Source organism: Micromys minutus (assembly GCF_963924665.1).
Source record: "Micromys minutus genome assembly, chromosome: 1".
NCBI classification, from domain to species: Eukaryota; Metazoa; Chordata; class Mammalia; order Rodentia; family Muridae; genus Micromys; species Micromys minutus.
In genome coordinates this window covers 148,299,677-148,318,753 of record NC_137969.1, presented here as the reverse complement: position 1 = coordinate 148,318,753, position 19,077 = coordinate 148,299,677, and the positions used below count along the sequence as shown (strand labels likewise).

General features: G+C 47.6%; 1 protein-coding gene across 1 annotated transcript in view; it reads left to right on the top strand.

Annotated features, from left to right (window-relative positions):
* Window positions 1-19,077, top strand: part of ALK (ALK receptor tyrosine kinase) — a gene marked incomplete at both ends in the record, with an annotated part of 704,256 nt that overhangs the window by 669,480 nt on the left and 15,699 nt on the right. Inside the window, 11 exons of the mRNA XM_080929282.1 lie at window positions 1,599-1,730; window positions 2,376-2,520; window positions 3,884-4,066; window positions 5,223-5,321; window positions 5,813-5,965; window positions 7,491-7,595; window positions 8,711-8,897; window positions 10,647-10,737; window positions 10,835-10,899; window positions 12,495-12,624; window positions 14,373-14,470. Coding sequence (XP_080785408.1) covers window positions 1,599-1,730; window positions 2,376-2,520; window positions 3,884-4,066; window positions 5,223-5,321; window positions 5,813-5,965; window positions 7,491-7,595; window positions 8,711-8,897; window positions 10,647-10,737; window positions 10,835-10,899; window positions 12,495-12,624; window positions 14,373-14,470 — 1,388 coding nt within the window. The remainder of the gene's footprint in view (window positions 1-1,598; window positions 1,731-2,375; window positions 2,521-3,883; window positions 4,067-5,222; window positions 5,322-5,812; window positions 5,966-7,490; window positions 7,596-8,710; window positions 8,898-10,646; window positions 10,738-10,834; window positions 10,900-12,494; window positions 12,625-14,372; window positions 14,471-19,077) is intronic.

The following is a 19,077-nucleotide window of genomic DNA, read 5'->3' as shown; positions in this document are numbered from 1 at the left end:
GCCAGGCTCTGAGTGTGAGCCCTGCCACTCATTCCTGTCCAGGGCCATCTGCCCAGCAGTCTCCCTGCAGCCTTGGGAAGGGCTTTGCTTCGTATACCTGAGAGAAATGTTACCTCTACCTCAGCAGTCCAGAGCTTTCCGTGCCTCCTAAATCCACTCTAAGAAATGCCAAATTATTTCCATCATTAAATCCAAAATGCCATAAAACAAATTGCACCTCTGCTGTTTATCTGGAAATTTCCCCAGCACCCACTGCTGGCACTCCTAAATACTTTAGCTTAAGGAGTGGCTCACGATGGATGGCCATGTCCCCTGGCTGGTTATGCAGCAGCATTTGATGAAAACTTGATGTTTTATTGGCTTTTATTCTATTAAGTGTGAGAGAAGTCATTTTCCTCTAAGGTCAGGCTGGTGTGTAGAGAATTTGTCTGAACTGCAGTGGCCACGGAAGCTGTGAGGATTCTTCAGGCAGTAGATCCTTCCTTCCAGGGTCCCAGGGTTTTATGTTACAGACATCACAGCATAATCCCAGAAACCTCCACACCCCCAGAGGCCTGAGGGGCCCAGAAGTAAATCTAATGAGACAGTAATTCAGCTACCTATCCATCCTTAACAATCGTGGCACACAATATTAGTGGCCGGCCTGCATAACCATGCAGCCTGTGATGACACCATTCCCATCCCCCACCTGAGGACCACAGCCGCAGTCACTCAAGGTGATGATGAACATAGCTGTCAGATTCCACGGCCCACACCCTCTTCTTCATGGCAGCCAGGGGACTCTACCTGGGGCCTCATGCCAGAGATCTCTAGAAACAAAGAACCTGCTGTTAGATGGGAAAATATATGTATAAGGTGAGGGAGAAGAGACTTTCCCAAAGGTGAGCTGAAAATGAAAATTCCACAGTAGGTTTTATTTGTTCTGTATTTACTTTCGATTCTTCTCATCATGTCCCAGAACTATAATGAAAGAGAGACAGAGACAGAGACAGAAAGATAGAGACAGGGAGACAGATACAGAAAGACAGAGAGACAGAAACAGAGAGAGACAGAGAGACAGAGATCTCAATAGCTCTTCACTCCCAAGTCTAATACTGATCATCCATATGACCCCTCCATGACCTGGCTGTTCAATATTCTGTGTATGCCTTCTAGCCTCACTTCCCATGGTCTTGGCATCCCTTCTGAGCAGCCACGGGATCCTAACTGGGCCCTCTGGACTAAGCTGGACTCCTCTACCTAAGCCCTTTAAGCTTTTCCCTACACCCCCCACTTATCTCCTCTCCTGTAGGTCACGCTACTCTTTCCGCTTGACCTGAATTGTCCTTGTCTCTGCTGAAACTCACCCCATACTCTACAGAAGCCACCTCCTGCAGGCAGTCCTCCCTGGCTGCAATCCGTCTCCCAGCTTCCCAAAACATTTGTATCCAAGCCGGCCTTTGTGGCCCCACTGCTCAAAGTGACCATTGCTTGTGTGTATTTATTTTTGACTCCTAAATTCAACCATAAGCTGTCTGAGAGTCGATCAGATCCTGCCGTAAGCACACCAGGTCCCTGACTCGGGATCAAACCTAATGAGGCAGTCTTTGTTCATACAGGCAAACCAACTAATCCAGAAAGTGTGTGTCGGTGAGAACAATGTGATAGAAGAAGAAATCCGAGTGAACAGGAGTGTGCACGAGTGGGCAGGAGGAGGAGGAGGTGGGGGTGGAGCCACCTACGTGTTTAAGGTGAGGTCTTCTCTGAAGGAAGAAGCAATGGCCAGAGCCCACTGTGGTGTGATAGCCCCAGAACAAAGCCAGACAGAAACTCCTGGGATGTTCTAAGTCAGGTTAACCGTGAGAAGCCCAGAGAAAAGATACTGCACTTTGCCTTTCAACGACTGGGCTCCTTGTCCAGCCAGGCAGGGCAGACATTTTTTTAACATTATCACCGACCATAAGCAGGTTTCCAGATGGGTGCTTCCCCTGGGGACAATGATGCTAGGGGCTTATTCTTGAACTTGTAGGGATCCAAGAGAGGACTGAAGGAGGCAGAAGGGAGACCTGCTTCTAATCACCAGCAACAGTATCTTCCAGGAGCTTCAGGGAAGGGGCTGTGGGAAAGATCATCCAGGATCCATCCCCGCTCGTTTGTAACCTATTAAGAGATGCAGACCCTAGTGGGTTTGTATCACCGCAACTGACACAAAAGCTAGTAGGAGGGGAGTTACTACAGCATCAATTCGGGACTCTCAAACCACCTCAGATGTGGAAGTCACTCTGCTCCCACTGCCCTGCAAATTGTTAAATTAAAACATTTAAACTGGGGCAGAGAGGTCTCCCTAATGGATTCCTAGCTCGGTCTCTTCATCTCTGAATGTCTCCCCTGGGCAGATGAAAGACGGAGTGCCTGTGCCCCTGATCATTGCAGCCGGCGGTGGTGGCAGGGCCTATGGGGCCAAGACAGAAACGTTCCACCCAGAGAGACTGGAGAATAACTCCTCTGTTCTAGGGCTGAATGGCAATTCCGGAGCCGCAGGTAAAGTCCCACTCTCTACCAGAAATTTCTCAGGGACCCTGGAGGCATAGTGGTCCCTGGGCCCTGAGTCCTGGGAGCTATTCCTGTTGATGCCAATATATGGGGGTGGTATCCCATTGCCTCTGAAGCTGTCTTGCTGGCTTTGGGGTTACTGAATAGCCCTATGAAGGCCCCGGACCCCAACCCTTCAGTTTCTAGAGCTGATAAAGCCTGCACACCTTGCCTGGGAAGGGGCAGAGGGGGGTTCAACTTAGATTTGTTTGCCATTGTTGTTAATTGGAGTGTGTTCTCCATCCGAGCTTCACTCTGTAAGCTTGGCTCCCAATTACTAGCATCTAATCACCTCTATCAGAAGCCCCCACCTTTATGTCTCTCTATTGTATTGCCCTCTCTGGGTCTGGGGGACCTCAACCAGGAGTTTATCCAGAAGATTCCACCTGGCAGGTTCAATCTTACAGTTCCAGGGGAGCCATTGTACACCGACTTGGTTCCTTCTGCATGGGTTTCCAGGACCTACTGAGGTCATCTCCTGGACTCATTGGAGTCAGTGTTGCCTAGAACATCATGTGACACAAAGAGGTGAAGTGGGCACTGGAGTCCCAAGGACCGGCAGGAGACAGTCATTGTGATCGAGTGCTGGTGGCCATACACAGGGCTTGATTCTGTCTGTCTGTTAGTTCCCTTTCCGAGAGCACAGGCAGCTCCTGGAGTTCCTGAGGCACAGCTAAGTGGCCATCAGACACCACACGCTCCCCACTGAGCGTCTCCACAGCTCTGAAGCAGACACAAGGCAGCTAGCAGACTAACTAGTGTTCTTCCTGACAGATTTAACTGGCCCACACTTGGCACTTGAATGTTTCTGAGCTCAGTCCAGTGGCTCTAACATCCATCCTCAACATTTTAGTTGAATCTTACTATCTCCAAGATCCCCGTGGGGAAACGGGCCTCAGAAGGAGGAGGTAATGACCAGCAAACAGAGGAACTCTTGGGACTAGATAGGCCTGACTCTTGCAGGGGCCCAGCAGTTGGCCCAGAGACTTGTTAGAATTGAGTCAGCCATACACTAAGAAGTTCCGCCATCATTTTACTACTGCAGCGCACTGACTACTGAGCTAGAGAGGCATGCTAGAAAGCAGGAACCAGGCACAACAACTTTATAGGTACATGCTGTGGCTTAAGAGGTGTCACATAGCGCCAATGGCTCGCCACTCTGAACTCCTAGCTCCATCATGAGCCGGGCCCTGGAACAGAGCTAGTGGGAATGGCCCTCAAAGACCACCACATCCCCTTTCCAAAGTCTTCAGCTCCGTTCTCCTTCAGATACCGCCAGCCCCTTAGGAGACATTTCTCTTTCCTTCTGCAGGAGGTGGAGGCGGCTGGAATGATAACACTTCCTTGCTCTGGGCTGGAAAGTCTTTGCTGGAGGGCGCTGCCGGAGGACATTCCTGCCCCCAGGCCATGAAGAAGTGGGGGTGGGAGACAAGAGGGGGTTTCGGAGGGGGTGGAGGGGGGTGCTCCTCAGGTGGAGGAGGCGGAGGATATATAGGTAAAGATGATTCGCGTTCTAGGTGTCACTCTTTCCCCTCTTAGTCCTAGGCTCCTCCCTCCCTGTCACCTTCCTGCCCCCCCCCCCCCAGTGTAGACTGTGACATCACTGCACGCTCCCCTTCCCTCTGCCTGGCTTGGGCCCGCCAGAGGTAGGGTGTTGGCTTCTGAGCCAGCATCCTGCCTCCAGGCTTGTGTAGCAAAGGCATCAAGATCCTATGTGATCCTTGATCCTTCCCATCCCCCCACTTCCCAGTCCCGTGCCCCTTTCAAAGCTGAACATAAAAGTGTTTGGCTTCCCGGAAGGGAATCACCCCAGGGACCGGGCAGCCTTGAAGACCAGACTCTTCTAGCCCCTACAGCTTACTTGCGGGGCCTGGTCTACTGTGTCCTGGGCTCCTCCCTTTCAGCTTTCAGTCCAGCCCACTAGCTGCTTGAGAGCAGCATTGTCCATGCGGGTGGGAACTACTCCCAGAAGCCCCTGCGGGCAGCTTCAAACCCAGCCCTGCTGTTGATCCCCCATTGCCTTGGGAAGAGTTTGCAGCTAAGAGACTGGCAAATGATAACCCCATCCTCCCCCAGATTAGGACACACTGCATGCCAGCACTGTGACATTCTTCTTGTCTGTGTTTTGCTTTGTCGCTGTGTGGGAAATGCTTGTGCTAATCACACAAGCTGTGGGTGGATAGGAGGACCCTGGGGACAGGGGGAATCCCAAGATCACCCAGTCCCAGATAAAAGGAGGGACAGGAGCTTGAAGGCACAGTGGTTCATCTTGCCTAGGTCCCATCATGACCCCCAAGTGACCCAAGCAACCCTCTAAGCCACAAGAATATACCCCAACCTCAAGAGACTAGAACCTTCTGGACTCTTGCTTGCCTGCTTCTTAGTACTGAGGCCTCAGCAATGTGATAGAGACTCCCTGAATGATTTGACTCCAACCCAGAAATGAAATTGGCCTACACACCCAGCATCTACAGAGTTAAACCAGTATACAGCCTCTGTGCCTGAAACCTCCCTTCCCTCCCCACCTCCCTGTTCCACAGGCCCCCAATGACCCATAGTTTTGGCCAGAATTGCATGCCTGTTGATATGCATGTGTGTTGAGACTTGGGCACCCACCTTTTGGGGTTCAACTCTTCTCTGGTTTGCCACAGGTGGCAATGCAGCATCAAACAATGACCCTGAAATGGATGGGGAAGATGGGGTTTCCTTCATCAGCCCATTGGGTATCCTGTACACCCCAGCCTTAAAAGGTACCCCCTCTACCAGGTGATGGATACAAACTTAAGCCATTTCTTCCACCAACCTGAACATTATATGGGGTCAGAATACCAAGGCATGGCTGTGGTCCACCTACAGATACAAGTCTTCCTATAGTTTATCTCATCATATTTTGTGGAAGTTGGGGTATGTGGCAGAATTTAGGCAGAGAGGCAAAGTATGGACCACTAGGCAGGCAGGACCTAGGAAATGCACAGAGTAGCTAGAACACCTGTACCAACGACAGTGTCCTGAATGCAGGTCACTTATTTACAGACAGACAGACAGACAGACACATGTCCTTGGCCTCAACTCTACTCACCCAAAGATGCTTCCTCAGAGATGTTTCAGTGGCAGAGGGACCTGGGACAGGAACCCCAAGAATCCCCAGCAAGCAGCCAGAGATCAAAGGCAGGGACCTGAGGGGATAGGGTGATCGATATTCATGTTCAGCTTGAGACTGATTCTCCCTCCTTGTCACCAGTGATGGAGGGCCATGGGGAAGTGAATATCAAGCATTATCTAAACTGCAGTCACTGTGAGGTAGACGAATGTCACATGGACCCTGAGAGCCACAAAGTCATCTGCTTCTGTGACCATGGGACGGTGCTGGCTGATGATGGTGTCTCCTGCATTGGTAAGGGACAGCAATGGGGGAGGGGAAGAGAGCCAAAGCTTAAGCCACCTGAGCAAGCCCAGCTGTTTTCTAAGTGTCTTGTCTGTCTCTTGTTCATATTCTGGCAACTGAGCAGAGAGACCTTGTATGAAAGGTAGGGCACCTGAAACAGTCTCAGAATTGCATACAACCTTACTGAATCCAGGAAGCAAAACCTGTGGCTCTACCAAGAGGCCAGACATCCCATGTCCACTCAAGTACCTAAGCAATGGGGACCTTAGCATTTCTAAGATGCCTTGTGTTGAGGAGTTTCAGAGCCAGGCCCTGTGCCTTTGAACTTTCTGTGAATGGCTCCCAACTGGGCACAGCCTCCAGCACACACATTCTTAAGGATGCTTTTGTTTTTGAGTTTCTTCCATATTCAATAGCTTTTGTTTTGACCACATGGTTAGAGCTCTAAGCCTGCTTCTATCCTAAAGTCCCTATTCTGCACATGTTCCAAGTCTAGCCAGACCTGGGGGTACAGACTGACAATCCTAGTGGAGACAGAGGAAAGGAACTGTCAAGGCCTGTCTGGGCTACAGGGGGAATTTAAGGCTAGCCTGAGTTACTTAATCAAATCCTGTCTCAAAATAAAAACTACACAAAGGTCTGGGGGTGTAGCTCATCGTATACACCAGACCCGACTTCAATCCAAAGGAAGGTGGGTGGAGGAATGAAAGAAAGGAAAAGAAAAAATATGTAGTAAAGAAATAAGGTATGGGAAGGAGAAGGGAAAGGATGGGGAAGGAGAGGAGAGAAGGGAGAGAAGGAAGAAAAGAAAAGAAAGGAGAGAGGAAAGGGGGAAGGGAGGGAGAAAGAAAGAGAGGAGAAAGAAAAAGGAAGAGGAGAGGACAAGAGGAGAGGAAGAGGAAGGGAGAAGAGAGGAGGGAGAAGGGAAGGGAAAGGGTAGAGGTAGGGTCAGGGAAAGGAAAGAAAGGGAGGGGAGGGAAGGAAAGAGGAGGGAATGGAAAGGGGGAAAGGAAAGGGAAGGAAGGAGAAGGAAGGAAGGAAGAGAAAGGAGGGGGTAGATTTAAGAGCAGAATGCATATAGTCTGGCCAGGATGGGGCTCACAGGGCCTTATCCTGTTCTAAGACCATAGGAAGTAATTCTACCTCTGAGGGTGTCACCAAGGGACCTTACGTCTGGGTCCTCCTGAGTATGGAGTCAGTCCCCTAAGGTCCTCAAGTCTCTTCCATGTCCACTCCTGTTTTCCTTTCTGTCTGCATCCCATCCTTGTGCAGCTGATTTTTGGGACCAACTCCCAAGATTGATATTCATCCCTGTTAAATTTTCCCTCTACCCCAAAGCTACTGCTGAGAGCCCATGAGACCAGGATGAGCCTGCTTAGGGCCCATGGTCCCCTGAAAAGGGAGGTGTGACAAGATCTCCAGAGACTGGAAACAGCAGGTGGCTTTTCCAGCTGGGGAGGGTATTTCTGACTTGGGACCTGCTCAGAGGAGAATCCGCATAGTGGTCAGTGTCCCATCGGGACCTGTCTTCCAGTGTCACCCACCCCGGAACCCCACCTGCCGCTCTCACTGATCCTCTCCGTCGTGACCTCTGCCCTGGTGGCTGCCCTCGTTCTGGCATTCTCCGGCATCATGATTGGTGAGTACCCTTCCGTGCCCAGTACGTTGGAAAAGGCTCCTCCTGTTCCCCCATATTCACTGTCAGCTTCTTTGTGTTTGAGGGAGCCCTGGTCATGCCTGGGGCCACTCCCTGTGTCAAGCCACACTAGCCAGCAATATTCCCACTCAACTGGAGATTTGAAACTGGTTTCTGAGCCCTTTCCGTCCAACCAAAGTGAGCCCATCTTGGGTCACAGAGGCTCAGTGTGGACCCTGTGTCTAGAAGATTCTCTGATAGATAAGCAGAGACAGGAAGCTGGGCAGAGGGAATGTCCCAGAAGCATGCTGGCAGACTCATTCATAGGAGACCTGAGATACCTCTGATGGCCATCCTGGGTCCCAAAATGCCCCCCAAGAACCTCATTAAAACATGCTTCTGCTGTGTGGCCTCCAGGATGCCCCTAACTAACCTCCTATTGTTCCTTCATGCCTAATGGCTCTCAGCCATCTCCCTGATAAATTCCTGGCATGTTCATTTGTTAGGGTTAGTTTTAATTTTCAATTTGACTCAGTCTAGAACCACCTGAGAAGATCATCTCAGTGACAAACTGTCTAATTTAGGTGACCTGTAGATATATCTGTGAGAGATTTTCTTAATTGGGTTAACTGGCATGAGACGACCCACCATAAAAGGATCCTCCCCAGGTTTGGTTACCGGACTGTATTTTAAAAGGGAGAATGTGAGCTGAGTTCAGATATGCCTCTCTTCTCTGCTCTTGACTAGGTGTGACCAAACCACATCAGGTTCTCGCCACCTTGACTTCCTCACAGTGATAGGCTATACCCTGTCTCTGTGAGCCAAAGAAAACCCTTCCTCCCCTAAACTGCTTTTGTCAGGGCTGCTTTACCAGTCAGAGAAACAAACCCCATCCCTGTATGACACAATAAAAATATATACTAGTTAGGTGATTTAAGTTCCCCGTGTATTTTCCACGGTGAACTAATGCATCAATCGCTTAATCGCTTTGTTAGTGTTGTTAACGGTGGGAAGAAAGTTTAAAGTTCAAGGTCCGGAGGAGGTGGCCTCTGCTGAACTTCAGCTGAGCCTTCACCTGGGCCAGGCCATTCTCACAGCGGACACCGGTCTGTCTGCAGTGTACCGCAGGAAGCACCAGGAGCTGCAAGCTATGCAGATGGAACTACAGAGCCCTGAATACAAGCTGAGCAAGCTGCGGACCTCCACCATCATGACTGACTACAACCCCAACTACTGCTTTGCTGGCAAGACTTCATCCATCAGTGACTTGAAAGAGGTGCCACGGAAAAACATCACCCTCATCCGGTGAGCTTCCTGCTACTGTTCCAGGGCTGGATGGTTGCTCTGTGCCAGGGCCTCCTCTAGCTACAAGGAGCCTGGACAGCCATCCTTGGGTACACTCCCAGCCTCTCAGGGAGGCAATGTTTAATGTTCAGAGGCTCATGGGAATGTTTGCTTATTTCAACATCCTGTGTGTTCACGCAATTTATAAAATGAAAAGGACAAATCAAGTTTCTAGAGTCCAACATGAAGACTGTTCCGAAGATTCCTGACCCCAATTCTGTTCTCTGAGCATCCAAAGAACCCATGATTTCCTCTATCCCCCACTACAACAACCCACAACAAGAATCTGTCAAGATCTGCCCCTGTCCCCAGAAGTATCACCCTCTTCCAGATACAAGTGATCCTACACCTTTGTCCCTAGCAGATACCAAGGACTCACTAAATCTTCTTTGAGTGAATAAGCATTTGACCATCTTCAGTATTTGATCTATTTTCTGTGCACTGTAACACAATACCACGGGATAGGTAGCTATAAAGAAAAGAGGTTCGAGTGCTCTATGACTATATCTGGTGATGATCTTCTTGCTTACAATGACAGGGCTGGGCATCCTAAGCCACCAGAACCTGCCCATGGGATACTTCACCCTAATGACCCTGCCTCATCTGAATCCCTTCCTATCACAACACTAATTTTCCATACTCTTAATGCCTCACAGTAGGGATTGCTTCTCAGCATGTGAACCTCAAACCTTAGCAGACCTGTTCTCACCAGAGTTCAGATAAAAAAAAGTGGAGGTCCAATCACAGTGCAAACATTGGTTTCTCTAACATTCTCAGTGGCTATACAAACACACTTAAGGGCAGGCCCCATGCCCAGCAGTAGGTGGCCAACACAAAATGAATTTAATTTTTTTTGGAGGTTTTCTAACTCATAATGCTCTGCCTGGGCTACTACTACTGCTGCTTCTGCTCTTTCTTCTTTCTTCTCTTTTTCCTCTTCTTCCTCCTTTTGCTCCTCTTCTTGTTACCTTACAAGTCTTTTGCTTGTGTATTATGGTTTTTAGTTCTGTGTTTTTATGGGATTTGTGTATATGAATGTGTGTGTGTCTGTGAGCCTATGTGTTTTGGAGTGTTTTTTGTTGTTGTTGTTGTTTTGTTTGTTTTTCTGTTTGTTTTGAACATTCTGGCTGATTTGTTTTTATTATTGTTGTTATTGTTATTATTGTTGTTGTCATTATTATTATTATAAATTCCTGTTTTTTTATGAGAGAGAAAAAAAAGGATGTAGATTTAGGTGGGTGGATGGAGGGTGGGAATGGGAGAAGTTATGGGAGGGGAACCACAGTCAGAATAAGTTGTATGAAAATATATTCATTTTCAGTTTAAAAAATAAAATAAGGTAATTAGAAGAAAGAAAGAAAGAAAGAAAGAAAGAAAGAAAGAAAGAAAGAAAGAAAGAAAAAGAAAGAAAGAAAGAAAGAAAGAAAGAAAGAAAGAAAGAAAGAAAGAAAGAAGGAAGGAAGAAAGGAAGGAAGGAAGGAAGGGAGGAAGGGAGGAAGGAAAGAAGGAAGGAAGGAAGGAAGGGAGGGAGGAAGGGAGGAAGGAAGGGAGAGAAATGAAGGCCTAGGCAATACAACAAGCCAAGCTGAAGGTGTAACTCCTGAGTGGTCACCCTTCCTCGTGTGTGTACACTGAATGTGACACTGATCTTCAGGTCCCCAGCTGCCTGTGGCTCACTTAACTGTAACTTATCTTGTCTTCTTGGTACAGGGGTCTAGGCCATGGCGCATTTGGGGAGGTGTATGAAGGCCAGGTATCTGGAATGCCCAATGACCCAAGCCCTCTACAAGTGGCTGTAAAGGTGAGGGGTGGCTCCACCTTCCGCCTAGCCTTAGCCTGAGGTCCCTGTAGGCTACAGCCCACAGCTCACAGCCACCTTCTCCCACCCTCCCTTCCAGACACTGCCAGAAGTGTGTTCAGAACAAGATGAGCTGGACTTTCTCATGGAGGCTCTGATCATCAGGTAAAGACCCAGAGGCCCAGCCTCTCCACAAGCTCTCAAGGCACAGGAAGATCTTTCTAAAGATGGGTATCTTTAAAGAAAACAGGATGTGTTGGTCCTAACACTCTCCCACACCCACACAAGTGGAAGGACCCCTGAAGTGGAAAAACCCCCAGTGATTATCTCAGGAAGTATTTGAGTGACCAAATTACCGATAGCACTATGCCTACCCAGCTTCCCAGTGTCGGTCATTGGTTCCCTTCCGACATTAGATGGAATATCCCACCCTCCACCCCTTTAGTGACTCTTCCAGAAATGAGGTCCTAGACAAAGAGGAAGGGAAGCAATGAAAGATAGCAGACAACCATACCCCACATCTACAGTGACAAAGGCTGTGCCCTAACAGGTGAGTCAGACCTGGATTGAAACTGGGAACCTCCTGAGAGCAGCTATTTGGGTCTCTTGAAGGAGGAGGCAGACATTTGTCCTTGTGACCTAAAAGAGGCCCACAGATGTCTCTGGTGCTATGACACCTACAAACATCCTGACCTGGGGAGGTGACCTGGAGTGGTCCAGGTTGAAGCGGCCAGAACATACATCCAAAGATGTCTGGGTGATACATTTATAGGCTCTGGAACGTGAGGAACCTACACAACCAGATATCACTTTGCTTTAAAAAGAAATAATATTCATTTTCTGGTTATATATGCAATGTAGGAATATTAAATAAAACCTAAAATGTATAAGATTATGTAGAATAAGAGCTTAGCTATGTAATATTCCGACCAGGTAGCAATAAATGGCTATATTTTAGCTTATAGTCACCAGTCTCTCAACTCAGAATGTGCATGCACATGTGTGTGTGTGTGTGTGTGTGTGTCCCCATCTGAGGTTTCCTGGCCCCACTGTTCTGCATATCCTAAAATGACAATATAATTTAAATCTCAGGACCTTGGGTCCTAATCAGTCCCTGCCCATGTGGAGTCTACAGGAGATTGCAGAGACCCATGGGGCCATCTCTCCTCCTGATGCTCTTGCACAAACTGTCACCATGCAGGCCACGTGCTCTCCCTTTCAGAAGCCAGTCCTTCAACTTCTGCCTGAGACCTTCCTTAAAGAATTCCAGTATAAATTCATGTGGCAGTGCTCACACAGGCAAACTCTAAAAACACATGCCCACATGCAACCCACACATATGCATAAACACACACATACACCCACAAACACATATATACATATAAATATATGCACACAGTGCACACACATGCACACAGAAACACATATGAACACATGCACACATATAAATATACACACATGCACACATGTGCGCACACACACACATGCACATATGCATTCACTCACACATACCGAGTACATGTACATGTACTTTGTCACCTCAAAGTCCTCTGACTCCAACAAAATGTCTTCCTGCTAATTCAACTCCTGCCAAGCCTGTTTAATCTATGCATCTCCCCAGGGAGGTTTACCTCCAGTTCAACCTGAGACCCCTTTCACCCAGAGCTTCACAGTGTGGTTGCTGAAATCATGACTCTGTGTCCTGCTTCTCTTGATGGTCCCTGGCTCAATTAAATTTGATTACACCCTCTGCCCTGTAGCAAATTCAACCACCAGAACATTGTTCGCTGCATTGGGGTGAGTCTGCAAGCCCTGCCCCGCTTTATCCTGCTGGAGCTCATGGCTGGTGGAGACCTCAAGTCCTTCCTCAGGGAGACACGCCCCCGCCCGGTGAGTGAGAACCAATCTTCTCTCCAGCGCACAGTCAGGGGGGAGTGGGTTGCAAGGGAAGCAACATGCTTGGTGGGATCCTAGGGGTCAGCCCTGTGGTTTGGTCATGAAGAGAATGGGCAGGACCAAACTGGCAGAGTAGATGGTGGAGGAGCACCTAAGGAGACTGTGCAAGTCCTACACAATTGATTCGATGGCCTGGGCTCATGACCTGATGACTCTGGATCAGCAAACTCAGAGAGGGACTTGCATGCCAACTGTGCCACTAACTGGCTCTGGGAGTGCAGGCTCTGAACCCACTGATCTCTTCTAGAAAGCAAATATAATAGACACAGCACACTGACTGTGTAGTTTTCTATACAATAATAATAATGATAACAACAACAACAACAATAATAATATGGAATATTTAAGAGGTAGTATTTTGCCTGAGGTGTTGTGTCTGAGGGACAGAACTTCTGAGGAACTCTAAGGTACACCCATGAAGCCCAGCCTTCAACCCCTGCATGGCTGTCAGGCGCCATATAACACAGGGAAGCTCTGCTTTCTTTGGCCTTAGCACCTGTGCAGGTGCACACTGAGTTCTCTTGGCTGCCACTGCCACCCAGCCAGGCCCATGTCCTCTCTCTGCTCTTGTCCTGAGTCTCTGCAGAGCTTCTGGCAGAGGTCACAGAGACAGACTTGTGGCATCTGCCTTTCGAAAGAGGCATGGCTCTGGAGTTCTTGAGGCTAAAGGAGAGCCACCCTGGGGAAGGTTATAGTGGGGGGGGGGGCTGCTGCCTGTTCTCATCTCAACACCAGGCACTGTCTGAGTGTTGCTTTTGAGAGAACCCCCTTTTCAGAATTATAGTGTGTATGGGTGTTTTGCCTGCATGTATGTCTGTGCACCATGCATGTGGAGTTCCTGCAGAAAAGGGCATCAGACTGTGTGTTATAAATGTTGAGACTCTAACCCAGGTTCTCTAGAGGAGCAGCCAGTGCTCTAAAACCCTGAACCATCTCTTCAGCCCCATGTTTAAAGACATTTTAGAGGCCAGAGAGATGGCTCAATAGTTAAAATGCTTGTGATTAAAGTACTTGCCACACAAGGGCTGGAGTTTGTGTCCCCACATCATCTTATGGAATCTACCTGGAATTCCAGCCACTGAAGATTGAAATGGAACTTCCAGAGCTAACAAGTGGCTGACAAGACCAGCCACATTGAGAACCTCTAGGTGCAACTGGAAACCCTACCTCAGTGACTAAAATAAAGCAAGTGACTCCTGACTTCAACCTGGGGCCTCTAATGTATCCACATACAAAAGCACCTGTGTGTGTGCGCACACACACATACACACACACACACACACACACACACACATTCACACATATACACAGAGATGGGGAAATACAATAAATAAATACACAGACCAATGCAAGACATTACAGTAGAAGATTTCAAAAACATTGTTGTCCATTTGTTTTTCTCCCAGGGTTACTTTATCAGTCTGCAGCATGCACATGAGTTCTGGTGTAAAATATGTAGACGACATTAGAGAATAAGAATTGTCTGTCCTGCTGGGTTCTTGTGGCCCAGACATCCCCAGCCTTGGCTGTACTTTTGACACACCTGGAGCCTGTTCATAAAGAGATGCCTTGACAGTGTTTGGGGCACAGCGGATGATTTTTAAGAGACTGGCCTCAGCCTCTTCACACACAGAGCCAATTTCCTGTCTTCCCTCATCAGTGGGCCTCTTGTCTTCCCACAGAACCAGCCCACCTCCCTGGGCATGCTGGATCTTCTGCAGGTAGCTCGGGACATCGCCTGTGGCTGTCAGTACCTGGAGGAAAATCACTTTATTCACCGGTGAGTCAGCAGCCTTCATCTCTTCCAAGCTTTCTGAAAACTTCCCCACTGGTCCCAAGAGCAGATCTTCCCCTTTTAGAGTAGATTCAGGCTCTCTCCAGAACGGTTCGGGTGAGACATCTTTGAGAGGGAACCTACCTCCCAAGGATTCTCCTGTCCCTGTGTAAGGTGACTTTTTAAAGTCTCCATACTTCCCCACAGGGGCCAGTTGAGGCTGGTGAAACCCCTTAGCTCTCCTATGGTCCTCCTGCCTTACATTCAAGCCTTGCGTCACCTTGAGCTTCCCCTACCTAGAAACTGGGCTCTTCAAAGGAGTCTTTCTTTAATCTATGCTTATATTCATAACATATTGTTGGACACTAAATGCTGGCTCTATAAATTTAATTTTTCTTAAATACTCCAAAGTGAAGCTTAATAACAGTTCCCTCTACTTCAGTGACATTTCGTCTGTCTCAAGCCTTGGGTTTAAATGTTGTGTGGTACACTCACAATCAGTGCCCAGGGTCACCACCTCCCTGACAGAGAGGAAGCCGGAAGTCAGGCAGTGGACTGCCCCAGTTCTGAGTCACTCTGACACTAGGCAGAATCCTCTCTTAGGCCCCTTCCTCTCTCACTGCCAGTCATTACTTCAGTCCTCAGTCCTTCCTCCTGGTTCTACCCTCTGCCCATGTGCAAGCCATTCTGATCAGTAGAAATAGCAAGGGGCATCCAGGGCCAGTCCTCTGTGATTTCATCCAAAGCCACTCAGTCTGCTGCTCAAAGCATTCCATAAACCTCTGAGCTGTACCATTTCTCAGTTGAGGCAAATCTGTGTCCCTTTGGAAATCAACCTCCTTTGGAGGCCCCATCCCGTACCCGTAAGTCTAGATTCATCTGTGACCAATTTGTACATCACCTTGGTGACTTCATGTCTGCCTTTGCTTCTCCTGGAGATGGCTGCACTCCGGAATTCCACCCATGTTTGGGATAGAGTGTCTGGCTGTGGGATCATTTTCTTTACTGACAATCTGAAATCTGCTTCCTTATGGCAATGTCCATGTTCCATAAGAGATAAGAGGATCACGTTCTCCCAAGACTCCTACCTCCAGATCTAGAAATAGTTCATGGAGATCAGCATGAGATGTCTTAGTAATCATTTGCTGCTCTTTTAATGTGTGTAAGTATGTGGAGGAGGAAATGCACTCATGTTCCAGTGAATGTATGAACATATATGTGTGTGTGTGTATGTATGTATGTATGTATGTATGTATGTATGTATGTATGTATGTATGTAGACTGCAGGTGCAAGTGTATACACATGCATGAGGTTGGCATCAAATGTCTTCTCCCATCTTTCTCCATCTTATTATTTAAGACAGAGTCCTTCCCTTAACTTGGAGCACATCACTTCAGCTAGGCTGTCCAACAAGGAGTTTCGGGGATCTGCCTAAGTCTACCTCCCCAGTGTGAGTGTAGTACCAGGAAGCGTTTGTGAACCCCAAAAGACCAATCAGGAGCCGATCTGATGTAGTCACACTAGGGTCTTTATTCACAAGCTAGAGCTTGGGCTTAACTCACTGTTGACCCTTAGGACGGTTTTGGTAGAAAAAAAGCCCAAAAACTCATCGGGACAAGGTTTTATAGGAAATGACAAGTAAGGGGTGAGTGTTTCTAGCCTGGCAAGCATCTAATTGGGAAGCTACTGTGCCCTTTTACATAATTGGCTGGTGCTGGGAGCCAAACCATAACCTTAACTTCTGCTCTCCTCCTGATTGGTGGTTGTTAGGAAGTGACATGTGTGCCGGGGCGGGCTTGGAACCTGGAGGTGCAGATTTGTTGGTCTTGATGCAGATTCTTGTTGGGGCCCCTGGAGGGTAACCTGGAGCCTGGTGCTAAACACTGGATTTGTTGGTGGGGTAACCTGGAGACACGGGTCTTGTTGGGGGGTAGCCTGAAAACTGGTGCTAGGTACTGGCCTGTGAGTTAACTTGAGTTCAACCTTAGGTCAGGTTCTCTAAGATGGAGATGGAACAAAAAAAATGTGGTCGCTCACGAGGTTACAAATCCACGCCATCAAACTCAGTTCTTCATACTTCCATGGCAAGCTCTTTAGCAACTGAGCCATCTTCCCCGGTCTCTTATTTTGTTCTTTTCAAGAAATTAAATGTCAAAGGTCAAGTGAAGATCGAACTGGACGACCTGTTCGAAAAGGAACAAAATGTCTGGAATCTGCCCACCTCCATCAGAGCTTTTTCTCCGGGGCTCCTGTGGTAGCTTTGAGTTCGGGGAGTGCACTTGCAGCTTCCCACGAGTTAACAAGGTTCCTGGGACACTCGGTAACAGTGACCCTTATAGCTCTCCCTCGCCCAACACCCTTGAACCCGTGCCTCAGATTCCCAGGCTGCTACAGGCTTGTTTCCGGAACTCAGAGCGGAACCCCTCACCAGCCACATGCTCCCACAATTCTTTTTCACTAAAATCGTTGCTTTCATGAAATTTCGACATGGCGTTCTACCAATCTCTTTTGTATCTGATGGCATTATTTCCTTATCATTAAATTCAAAGTCACCTTTAAAGTAATGATCTCACACACTTCCGTGTAGCGACCTTTTGGGAATTGTAAATGTTTTCCCATGCACTTCATTTTCTTTCTCTTCAGAATTAACGGCTAAATCTTCTTCTGTTGTTTTGATGACATTTTATGCTTCTAAGGTTCGGTTTGGATGTTTGTGAGCCACTGCCCCTCAAAAATTCAACTTCTTTCTGGAATCGTAAGCCATGATTCCCAATCATAGTTTTTTAAATATTTTAAATTTAAACACTTATTTCTCCTACATTTTTATGAGTATGTGTGTTTTGCTGGCATGTATGCATGTGCATAGTATGTGTCTGGCACCTATGGAGGTCAGACCTGGAACTAGATAGAGTTACAGATGGTAGTGAGCCACTGTGTGGTTGCTAGGAAGTGAACCCAGGACCTCTGCGAGAGCAGAAAGTGCTCTTACCTGCTGAGCCATCTCTCCACCCCCTTTTACTTTATTTTTAAGGAGAGGGTCTCGCTAGGTAGCCCAGACTGGCCTAGGACTTCTATTCAGCCAAAAATAGCTGCAAATACAGGTCCTCCTGTCTCAGACTTTCAAGTGCTAAGAATACAGGCACATGCCACTTCCCTGAGCTTTCTACTTCTTTCTTCAATTTTGTGTGTGTGCGTGTGTGTGTGCATGTGTGTGCATGCCTGTGTGTGTGCATGTGTGTGTGCATGTGTGTGTATGTGTGTTTAGTATATATACATGCATATTTCCCACATATGTGGACATATATGTGTAGGTGCCTGTACATGTGTGCTCATACATGTGGAGGCCCAAGACTGATATCAGGAATTATTCTCCATCACTTTTCTGTCATATTCAATGCAGGCTCTTCCAGTAGACCACAGAGCTTATTACATGGCTCACCTTGCTAGCCAGCTTGCTCTTGGAGACTCCCTGTATCCACCACCTTCCAAGGCATGCCACCCCACCCTCCTGCCATTTATATGGGTTCTGGGGAGTCTAAGTTCCAGCCCACATGCTTAAACAGCATGTGCTCTCACCACTGAGAAATCCCCCAGCCCATCCTCATTTTTAGATGTCATCTTAGCCAATTGTTTATCCTCCAAATTGTGCCTTAACCAAGAATACAAACCTCCGTGGAGCCACTCGAAATATAAAAACACCATCTGTGCTCCCTAAGGTACTTGTTGGTTGTTTTATGCAGAGGGCTTTAACATGATTAGCACCACATTCCAGACTTCTGGCTGGGGCCTCAGTTCCTACACATATGTCAATGGGGAAGAATTGGTCTGGGGTCAAGGTGGGCAAGTCCAGCCGTGGTGCCTCAGAGGCATGCTGCAGGAGAATGAGCCATCTGGAGCCCAGGAATGGAGTGCCAGCCTCTTAGCTTGGAAAAAGAGACTCTTTAGCATCAGATCTCAACAATGGCACTAGATAAAAATCACAGGTATCAGAACTATACTGGTTATTTTTTAAAGAGGACTTGAAGTGTTTGGAAGTACGGTAACCTATTTGAATTTGAATATTCAATATTGTTCTAGAACATTTCTTCAAGCAGCTGGCAAAATACTACACTAACCTACATTCTGTGGAGAACAGTCTTCCAAAGTCAGATAGCATTTCTTATGCCCCCATGCTGTCTGCCTTTAGCTTAGATTTTTCATAAAATGGGAATCATTGTAAAACTCTTTACATTGTAATGAGAATTAGACTTTCACAATGCCTATCACACAGTAAAAGACCAGCAAACTCTATTTTAAATTTATTGTTTACATCTCACTAAGCATTGTTGTATTAGTTGCTTTTCTGTTGCTAAGATAAAAAAAAAAAAACCATATTCAAAAGCAATTATGAGAGAATGAGTTTATTTGGGCTTACAATTCCAGAGGGAGGGTCCATCACCACAAGTGAAGCACCAGGAGGCTGAGAGATTACATATTCACCCCCAAACACAGGGAGTGAACTGGAAGTGGGGTGAGGCTATAAAAACCTGAAGGTCACCCCTACTTGCCTCTGCCAAGCCTCTGCCTCCCAAAGATTTCACAATTTCTCCCCAATAGCACCACCAACCAGGAA